This window comes from Erpetoichthys calabaricus, chromosome 5 (assembly GCF_900747795.2).
Source record: "Erpetoichthys calabaricus chromosome 5, fErpCal1.3, whole genome shotgun sequence".
NCBI lineage: Eukaryota > Metazoa > Chordata > Cladistia > Polypteriformes > Polypteridae > Erpetoichthys > Erpetoichthys calabaricus.
This window is the reverse complement of record NC_041398.2, coordinates 33354093-33365073: the sequence shown is the minus strand read 5'-3', so window position 1 is coordinate 33365073 and position 10981 is coordinate 33354093. Positions and strand designations below refer to the sequence as shown.

At 43.8% G+C, this 10981-nt stretch overlaps 1 gene segment (V, D, J or C); it reads left to right on the top strand.

Annotated features, from left to right (window-relative positions):
• Window positions 1-1754: 1754 nt before the first annotated feature.
• Window positions 1755-7394, top strand: LOC127527987 (immunoglobulin kappa variable 1-17-like). The segment is given in 2 exon segments: window positions 1755-1917; window positions 7084-7394. Coding segments are annotated over 2 exon segments (474 nt in total).
• Window positions 7395-10981: the final 3587 nt, after the last annotated feature.

The following is a 10981-nucleotide window of genomic DNA, read 5'->3' as shown; positions in this document are numbered from 1 at the left end:
AGATGCGTCTGATAGTGGTAATGATTACTCGATTTATGTTGTTGAATACCAGTGTATCTTCAAGTATTTGTTGCTGTAGCTGGTGGAGACGGATTGCATTGTTTGCTCTGACTAGGTTCACAATGGCAAGTTCCTGCTGTTGGGTGAGTAGGCGTTGACGTCCATCCCAGTAGGTCTTCTAGCCATTCTGTAGAACAATGCAACCACAAATTGTTATTGGTTTGCTTCTTTTTTACAGTACTGTATATACTGCACTTTACTGTGTATACCATACACAGTACTGAAACATCTCAACACGTTATCATCGTATGTTTCACAAAACTACCACTTTTGTTCGAAAAGGAGCATTAACCACCCTGAAATACAGTACATGTGATATGGCAATGTGATATGGTACAGTACTGTAAATACTCTACATACAGTCTGAGTAGAGAAGAGAGTTGAAGACATACCTGTTTTCCAGTCGGAATGTCCTTATTATGGATGAAACTGTGAAATTGCTTAGATAAGGGTGGACTCTCTGCCCAGCTTCCCTCATAGTCAGTCCATGGTTTATGACATGGTCCACCAAAGTTGCTCTTATGTCATCAGAAATAATGGTCCTTGCATGGGCTCTTCGACCACATCCTCCTCTCTCTCTCTCTCTGTCTTCCTCTTCCTCTACCTCTGCCTCTAGCTCTCCCTGCTTCCATGCTTGCAAAGTTCTCAAAATGGCTTAAGTGAGGTCTTTTTTTAGCTGACTGATTGGTGTTCCGTTTTGTAAGTAAGTATATTCAGGTGTGTGTCTAAGTATTTTCAATTACCCAATGTGTTTTGTATTTTGAATAGATGTGTTTTCCCAATGGTACCCTGAGATTTCATTTTTGAATGAAGTGTCTTATGTATGAAATAGTGTGTAGTGTGCAGGAGCAAGTGTGTTGTAGAAAGGAGCGAGTGTGTTGCAGAATTGCAATTAAAGTTCAAAGCAGCACTTTTGTTTAAGGTATGGTTACACTTTGTTTAAGGTATAGTAACAACAACTTCAACTTATGTTACTTTGGTTTAAGCATGTGTCTATAGTGTTCAAGCAATGGGTAAAAACTGTAACATGTATTGTAGCTTTGAACTACTGCACCATTTCACATAGTTACTGTATGTTCCTATTGTAAAATGTATGGTTTTACAGCTATTACTTGCAATATTTTATTTTCCAGAACTAAGAGATGGCCACTTGGTGGTGGCAGAAAACTCCTTTTTTCTGAAGAGCAAGAGAGTGTGATAATCAATATGATTATAGGCAACAACACGGTTCACTTACGGGTGATACAATTGATTGAGGACCAAGAAATCTTCTGAGGGATTGATTCAGTCAGCATTTCCACAATTCACCACATTCTTCGAAAGAACAGGGTGACAATGAAAAAGGCCTTTTGTGTTCCTCTTGAAAGGAACTCGGATAGAGTTACAGTTTTTCCCAGTTGCTTAAACAATATATCTTGAACAATCAGCTAGATAACCATTCAGTACTGAAAATGATCATACTATTCCCAGAATTACAAATCATGTTCTTGTTTTTAGTGTCATATCACAGATCGGTTGCACCATTTGAGCAGATCTTCAAATACAAATCCCATTGGCAAAGCACACTTATCAACATACAACCAATCCGAAAACACTCAAAACTTAAGTTCAATTAGCGCTCAGCTCTCCAGATGAAAACACTTTGTGTCAAATTACTTCACACTGTGGATGTTATTTAATGAACTTAGAGTACAATGGATAAGAGAGTGGGAAAAGAAAATGGAAGAGGAAGAGGAAAGCAAAGAACTGCAATATCAGATGACATTTGTGGTACTGTGGTTGACTATGTTCTTGTTGGTGGTTTGAAAATGAGAGAATCAGGGCAACAAGTATATTCAAATCTCACTCGCTACACAGGTGGGGAGCAGGCGCTGATGGCGCATTGCTGTACCCACCACATGACAAACCACCTGGTGAGACCTCAGCATCACATAGAAACAGTGGGAGTTTTTTTACAGTGGCTAGACTGCCAATCCTGCCACCAAGTTTTCCCTGTAAGTTGGAGGACTTGCTTGCCACAGTTGTATCCCTATTCCATACCCTCAGAACTGAGAACAGGTTAAAGTACTTTATCTTTATGGTATTCAGCAGACTTACATAATTACAGGCACAGTTTCCCTGGAGCTGTAGAAAAATGTTCATGTTGCTAGAACTGTGTAAATCCTACACAAAAATGACAATGTACATTTTCTTTATTTTTTTTGTCATTTATGGACTTTTTATTTACTGTAACTTTTTTTATTTTAGTTTTACAACATGTATAGGACTTTTTTGTTGTCTTGAGTTTAATATATTGTTGCATCAGGAGCAGTGCATTTGAGAAAAATTAACATTTGAAACTTGGTTTTGCACATGGTGTATCTGTACACTTTCATTATTTTATGTTGAGTAGTATCAATGGAAATCCTGATAAGTTTGAAATATATGTTTCCTGTTTCTATAACGTTTTTAGAGCAGTGTTCTGAATTGATTCTTGTTGTGTCTTTTGGTCATTGTGTGTGTTTGATCATTTTTACTGGTGTGTGGGTGTCATCTGAATGAAATGTTTGCTTTAAGTGACAGAGTGAATGATTTTGAGTTGACTGTTTGCATTTTGGGCTGGAAGTCTGAGATTTGCACAGATGAGTGAGATGTTATGATGTTTAAACTTTTGAGAGAATAAGGGCACTTTCAGTGAAATGTGTTTAAGCAACTGAGAAAAGCTGGAAAAACCAACGCCTGGAATATGTGCAGGTATGATTTTTCATGCTGTGTGAGGTATTTGAGTGTAGTTACAGTATATATTACAGTATTGCACAGCACTTCTCCTTCTTCTTTTGGCTGCTCCCGTTAGGGGTTGCCACAGTGGATCATCTTCTTCCATATCTTTCTGTCCTCTACATCTTGCTCTGTTATACCCATCACCTGCATGTCCTCTCTCACCACATCCATAAACCTTCCCTTAGACCTTCCTCTTTTCCTCTTCCCTGGCAGCTCTATCCTTAACATCCTTCTCACAACATACCCAGCTATCTCTCCTCTGCACCTGTCCAAACCAACGCAATCTCGCATCTCTGACTTTGTCTCTCAACTGTCCAACTTGAACTGACCCTCTAATGTACTCATTTCTAATCCTATCTATCCTCATCACACCCAGTGCAAATCTTAGCATCTTTAGCTCTGCTACCTCCAGCTCTGTCTCCTTCTTTATGGTCAGTGCTACCGTCTCCAGCCTGTATAACAAAACTGGACTCACTACCGTCCTGTAGACCTTCCCTTTCACTCTTGCTAATACCCGTCTGTCACAAATTACTCCTGACACTCTTCTCCACCCACTTCACCCTGCCTGCACTCTTTTTCACCTCTCTTCCACAAGTCCTTATTACTCTGAATTGTTGATCCCAACCATTTAAATTCATCCACCTTCGCCAACTCTATATAATGTAAAACAAGCTCTGTTTATTTTTTGCGTATTTACTGTAGTGTGTGTCATCTTTGTAGAGAACATTTGAAATAGAAGCTAGACTCCACATGAGCTTATCCTTGTTGATGAGGCAGGCCTCAACCTCACTAAAATGAGGAGGGGGATGAGGAACATTAATGGCCAATGTGCCATTGTGAATGTCCCTGGCAATAGAGGGGGAATGTGACAATGTGTGCCACCATCAGCCACTGAGGGGTTCTCCACTGACATGCCATCCTTAGTTCATATGACACATGTTTCCACTGGCTTTCCATGATGATCTCAGATATCATGTATACCATCTTGACCAGAGGAAGCCTGCACAATGTAGAGCAGCCATGCTAAGTTGTAATTTGGGGCAATGTCAGTTTCCACCGGAGTGCACTGATTTGTGACTGGTTCGCCAAAAAGCCCACAATCAGCAAAATCTTTCTGCCTGCATATTCTCCCTTCCTAAACCCTAAAGATGAGGGTTTTTCAATATGGCGGTGGAAGGTCTACATCCGAGATTCCTACATTCGTGTTCACCTCCTCCAGGCCATGAAGGAAACATGTTTGGACATCACAATTGAGGCTTGCCAGGGTTGAATAAAGCATGCAAGGGTGTGTTTTCCCCTGCTGCCTGGCCAGGGCTCATATTGCATGTGATGTCGATGAGATTCTTTGGCCTGACACCGACCAGAGAAGTGGGATACTGCAGTTGAGTAGAATTTTCTTCTTTTTTTCCAATTCTTCACTTCTACTTTTAGAAAATTTCTACATTTGTTGTTTTCATAGTGTTCATTATGTAAAGAGGTAAAGGGGGGGGGGGGGGGTACCATAAGTAACATTACTCAATGCAACAACAGGTTTTAACAGTACTGTTTTGAATTGATGTCAGCATGGTGTAAGGCTATGTTGTACTGTTTGTGTTTTTGAGGACTTTTCCATGACATCTGAATTGAGCATGGAGTTATGAAAATTGTATTTAGAATTTTGGGAAATGGAGATAATCTTCAAGAATTGTGCCTAAGCAATTGAGAAAAAAACTGTAAGAACTGTAGTTTTATGTTTCTAATTTCTGGTTTTTGTAATAATTCTTACAACAGGACAGGGTCAACATGCATTAGTGCCGTTTCTGTACTTTGGCCGGTGCAGAAATCAGACTGGAATTTCACAAATAAACTGTGATGTGTAAAGTAAGCCTGAAGCTGATTGTCGAATACTTTTTCCCATATTTTTCAGAGAAAGGGTAAATTTAAAATGGGTCTATAATTATTAAGTATGTGTGGGTCTTTTTAAAGCAGTAGTTTGATAAATGACAGGGACTACACCATGCAATAATGAGATATTCATAAAGCTAAGAATGGGGGCTACCAGGACATCCATTGAGCTTTTTACTAGTTTAGCTGCACTGGATCTAAGAAATGAGTAGTAGGTTTCGTTTTAGAAATTAAAGTTAAGACTTCCTGTTCATGTATAAGATTAAAATTTCTAAAGTGGTGTATGAAAGGTGAGTCAGGGTTTGCCAAGCTAGTTTAAGGTTTGCATTGTGATGCTGTGATCTGAGATCTTATATTTTCGATTTTCTTATTGAAGACATTTATAAAGTCTGTACTGCTAACATCTGTTAGTATTTGAAGCTGTAGTTCAGAATTCCCATTTGTTAGATTAAACATTGTTCTAAACAATACATGATAATTATTACTGTTTTCTATGAATTTGGAATAGTTAGAGAATAGAGGGCTTTAAAGAGAGCTTTTCTATATTTCTTAACTCTCTCAAAACCTCCGAAGAAGAAACATTAATGAACATTTAATTCATCTGCCACGGCTCCATTACACTGTTGATTTATTTATCAGATTAGACATCTCTCACTGAGGTTGCTGGTCTTTCAGCACTTTGTTTTAGTCATTGGTCACCTTCTACTTCAGTGTAAAGTGAATGTGTGTCCTTAATCTGCCTCTCTTTCATTCATTATTGTGTAAAGTGAATTAATCACCTGAATGGTTAATATAATTTAATGTATCTTAAATGTGATGCTGGGTGCACTCATTAATATCCCTATCCATTGACTTTAATGCAACCTAATTTTACGTTTTGAAAAGAAATCGTAGTATTGATGAAGAACACACAGGCAATGAGGAAAGATACAGATTCCACATACTGTAGATGCCAGTTGAAGTCCCAAGAGCAGTGAGGCAGGAATGCTATCTTCTGTGCCACTTTGCTTCCCTCCTGGTGCTCATATTAAACAAACATAGGACACTGAGATATATTTGACAAAAGAAAAGCTGAATTTAATAGTAAATTGCTTCTCACCATTACAGCATGTGTAATTCATATGTGGTGCTAAATCATTTGAAATGCCTAATTCAAACACAACAAACAAAGATTTTAAGACTAATATTAAAGTGTTTGATGTCATAATGTTTATGTGGAGAGCCAATAACATACACAGTCAGTGACAAAAAGTCACCAGCAAACACAAAGATTATGGATTATGCATAAATAACAAAACCTCAGGCCAAGAATATTAAAATGTTCCATATGTTTGAATGGATTTGAGACCCTCCTACAGGTCTGTACAAACAGCAATGATGACAGAAATCTTCACGGGACTGTTCACAACATGTCACCCATCTCTGTTGCTCCATCAGGGTGATGAGATCCACAACTTACTCTTCCTGTAAGAACTCAGATCTCTGGCTGGTTTTTTTTTGTTTACACTTTTAGTTGATCTCTGACTTTGCTCACAACATTTCTATAAACATTAATTATCACTTAAAAGATTAGCTTCTTTTTGTCCGTGTACACTGTCTATCCCCTGCACTTTGTCTTTCCATCCACTTCTTAAATTCCTCTGTCTATTACCTGATTTCAAAGAACTGAAATCTGCTTCCGAAAGCAATGGGGACAAAGCAGAGACCAGTCCTGAGCAGGATGTTAGTCCATCACTGATTGATGTTTACCTCTAGTAGGCCAATTTAAACTTGGGAGTTAACGTAACTGGAAAGAAGAAGGAAATCAAATTGCTTGGTAGAAATCTATGAGAAAACAAGAAGAACGTAAAAGCACACAGACAAGGGCAGGCTTGGGAAAGGAATCTGTGAGGCAGTACACTCACCCATGAGCCACCGAGAGGCCTAAACCTACAGAGTTTGCATTTCATTTTCATTGAAAACTAATTAAGTTGAGGCCTTTGAAGCTGAACTTCAATTTCAATTTGTAGTAAATATGTCGGTCAACCAAGCACATTCTTCAAATCTCATCAAAGCTCTTCCTCTCTTATCTGTCTGCAGTGCTCAGTTTGCATAAAGACGCCCCCTTACTGACGTCTGTCTCAGTTCAGCACTCTGACTGCATTTATAATTTCCTAAACGAAACGCACTGTCAAAATCTACAGCCGTCATGACTGCACTGGTGCTGCTCTCTATCCTCATAGCCTTCATTCAGGGTAACCAACTTTCTAAATTTAGTGAAATAAAAATAAGGAATTGAAAATTCTAAGTATAAATTTTACAGTTACAAACATATGATTACCAATTTTGTAATCTTGTCTTGCCTGATTATATCTCTGATTTTTTTTTTTTTTTCTGTAGACTCAAGATGTCAGATTTCTGTTAATCAACCATCAGCACCAAAGTCAATTCCTCCTGGAGGGAGCGTCACCTTCAGCTGTACTACTGCCAGTAATGTGGGTAACGCCATAAACTGGTATCAGCAGAGACCTGGACAAACTCCTAAACCTCTCATCACTGCTGCAAGCTCTCGCTATGGTGACACCCCGAGTCGCTTCACTGGCAGTGTAACTTCAGGAACTTCATACAGTTTGACTATCAGTGGAGTTCAGCCTGAAGACGCCGGTCACTACTACTGTATGCAGTATAACAGCTACCCTTTCACACAATGACAGAGACTCGTACAAAAACCTCACTGAGTTGCTGTCATGTCTGCAGGTGTGAAACTGAAACACTGAGATGAGTCTTAAAGCAGAAACCTGTGAACTGAAACAACTGAATGTGAAGTGACAGAAAAACCAATAAGGAACAACATTGCTAAATAATTAAAAAGAAAAAAAAATAGCAGAGCAGAGAAAATCTGCTCTACAGGATTCCACCTTTTAGATTAATTTGGTTTAATGTGACCAACTGAATAAAGAATGAGGTCTAAATGGCGGCCTGGTGTCACTTGTGCTCCCTTCACTCCTCATATAAAAATTTGTATGTCATTAATTCTGACCAAGAAGGACTACTGAATTTGAGATTCTTTGCACTCTCTGCACACTCTTTGGTTTAAATCATTTTTTTAACATTGGAACATTCAGGCACTGATACAGGAAACTAAAAAGCAAAAAATTTGTAGTTATTTTGTACAAATATTTTTTTTTAATGGGCATCTCTTTGGTTTTAAATGATATTTGTTATATAAAAATAAAAAGACGATTATATGTGAATGAACATTTTAACCCTCTCCTTTAACCGTCACCTTATCGTGGTGGAGGGGTTTGCGTGTCCCAATGATCCTAGGAGCTCTGTTGTCCGGGGCTTTATGCCCCTGGTAGGGCCACCCAAGGCAAACTGGTCCTAGGTGAGGGATGAGACAAAGAGCGGTTAAACAAACCTCCTATGAAGAAAAACCATTTTGGACGGCGTTTTCCCTTGCCCGGACGCGGGTCACCGGGGCCCCACTCTGGAGCCAGGCCTGGAGGTGGGGCTCGATGGCGAGCGCCTGGTGGCCGGGCCTGCACCCATGGGGCTCGGCCGGGCACAGCCCGAAGAGGCAACGTGGGTCCCCCCTTCCCATGGGCTCACCACCTATGGGAGGGGCCAAGGAGGTCGGGTGCAGTGTGAGTTGGGTGGTGGCCGAAGGCGGGGACCTTGGCGGTCCGATCCTCGGCTACAGAAACTGGCTCTTGGGACGTGGAATGTCACCTCTCTGAAGGGGAAGGAGCCTGAGCTAGTGCGCGAAGTTGAGAGGTTCCGGCTAGATACAGTCGGGCTCACCTCGACGCACAGCTTGGACTCTGGAACCAATCTCCTTGAGAAGGGCTGGACTCTCTACCACTCTGGAGTTGCCCCCGGTGAGAGGCGCCGAGCAGGTGTGGGTATACTTATTGCCCCCCAACTTGGAGCCTGTACATTGGGGTTTACCCCGGTGGACGAGAGGGTAGCCTCCCTTCGCCTTCTGGTGGGGGGACGGGTCCTAACTGTTGTTTGTGCGTATGCACCGAACAGCAGTTCGGAGTACCCACCCTTTTTGGAGTCCCTGGAGGGGGTGCTAGAGGGCATACCTTCTGGGGACTCCCTCGTTCTGCTGGGAGACTTCAATGCTCACGTGGGCAATGACAGTGAGACCTGGAAGGGCGTGATTGGGAGGAATGGCCCCCCTGATCTGAACCCGAGCTGTGTTTTGTTATTGGACTTCTGTGCTCGTCACGGATTGTCCATAACGAACACCATGTTCAAGCATAGGGGTGTTCATATGTGCACTTGGCACCAGGACACCCTAGGCCTCAGTTTGATGATCGACTTTGTGGTCGTGTTGTCGGACTTGCGGCCACATGTCTTGGACACTCGGGTGAAGAGAGGGGCGGAGCTGTCAACTGATCACCACCTGGTGGTGAGTTGGCTTCGATAGTGGGGGAGGATGCCGGTCAGGCGTGGTAGGCCCAAACGTGTTGTGAGGGTCTGCTGGGAACATCTGGCAGAGCCCCCTGTCAGAAGTAGCTTCAACTCCCACCTCCGGCAGAACTTCGACCACATCCCGAGGGAGGTGGGGGACATTGAGTCCGAATGGGCCATGTTCCGTGCCTCTATTGTTGAGGCAGCTGACCGGAGCTGTGGCCGTAAGGTGGTCGGTGCCTGTCGTGGCGGCAATCCCCGAACCCGCTGGTGGACACCGGCGGTGAAGGATGCCGTCAAGCTGAAGAAGGAGTCCTCTATCTATCTATCTATCTACAGGACCCTTTTGTCCTGTGGGACCCCGGAGGCAGCTGATAGGTACCGGCAGGCCAAGCGGAATGCGGCTTTGGTGGTTGCTGAGGCAAAAACTCGGGCGTGGGAGGAGTTTGGGGAGGCCATGGAGAATGACTTTCGGACGGCTTCGAGGAGATTCTGGTCCACCATCCGGCGTCTCAGGAAGGGGAAGCAGTGCAGTGTCAACACTGTATATGGTGGGGATGGTGCGCTGCTGACCTCGACTCGGGACGTTGTGGGTCGGTGGGGGGAATACTTCGAAGACCTCCTCAATCCCATTAACATGCCTTCCAATGAGGAAGCAGAGCCTGGGGACTCAGAGGTGGGCTCCCCCATCTCTGGGACTGAGGTCACCGAGGTGGTCAAAAAACTCCTTGGTGGCAGGGCCCCGGGGGTGGATGAGATACGCCCGGAGTTCCTCAAGGCTCTGGATGTTGTAGGACTGTCTTGGCTGACACGCCTCTGCAACATCGCATGGACATCAGGGACAGTGCCTCTGGATTGGCAGACCGGGGTGGTGGTCCCCCTCTTTAAGAAGGGGGATCGGAGGGTGTGTTCCAACTACAGAGGGATCACACTCCTCAGCCTCCCTGGAAAAGTCTATTCAGGGGTCCTGTAGAGGAGGGTCCGTCGGATAGTCGAGCCTCGGATTCAGGAGGAACAGTGTGGTTTTCGTCCTGGTCGCGGAACAGTGGACCAGCTCTATACCCTTAGCAGGGTCCTGGAGGGTGCATGGGAGTTTGCCCAACCAGTCTACATGTGTTTTGTGGACTTAGAAAAGGCATTCGACCGTGTCCCTCGGGGAATCCTGTGGGGGGTACTCCGAGAGTATGGGGTACCGGCCCCCCTGATAAGGGCTGTTCAGTCCCTGTACGATCAGTGCCAGAGCTTGGTCCGCATTGCCGGCAGTAAGTCGAACCCGTTTCCAGTGAGAGTTGGACTCCGCCAGGGCTGCCCTTTGTCACCGATTCTGTTCATAACTTTTATGGACAGAATTTCTAGGCGCAGCCAGGGTGTTGAGGGGGTCCGGTTTGGTGGGCTCAGGATTGGGTCACTGCTTTTTGCAGATGATGTTGTCCTGTTTGCTTCATCAGGCCGTGATCTTCAGCTCTCTCTGGATCGGTTCGCAGCCGAGTGTGAAGCGGCTGGGATGAGAATCAGCACCTCCAAATCCGAGACCATGGTCCTCAACCGGAAAAGGGTGGAGTGCCCTCTCAGGGTTGGTAGCGAGATCCTGCCCCAAGTGGAGGAGTTCAAGTATCTCGGGGTCTTGTTCACGAGTGAGGGAAGAATGGAGCGTGAGATCGACAGGCGGATCGGTGCGGCATCCGCAGTAATGCGGGCGTTGCATCGGTCTGTCGTGGTGAAAAAGGAGCTGAGCCGCAAGGCGAAGCTCTCAATTTACCAGTCGATCTATGTTCCTACCCTCACCTATGGTCATGAGCTATGGGTAGTGACCGAAAGAACGAGATCGCGAATACAAGCGGCTGAAATGAGTTTCCTCCGCAGGGTGTCTGGGCTT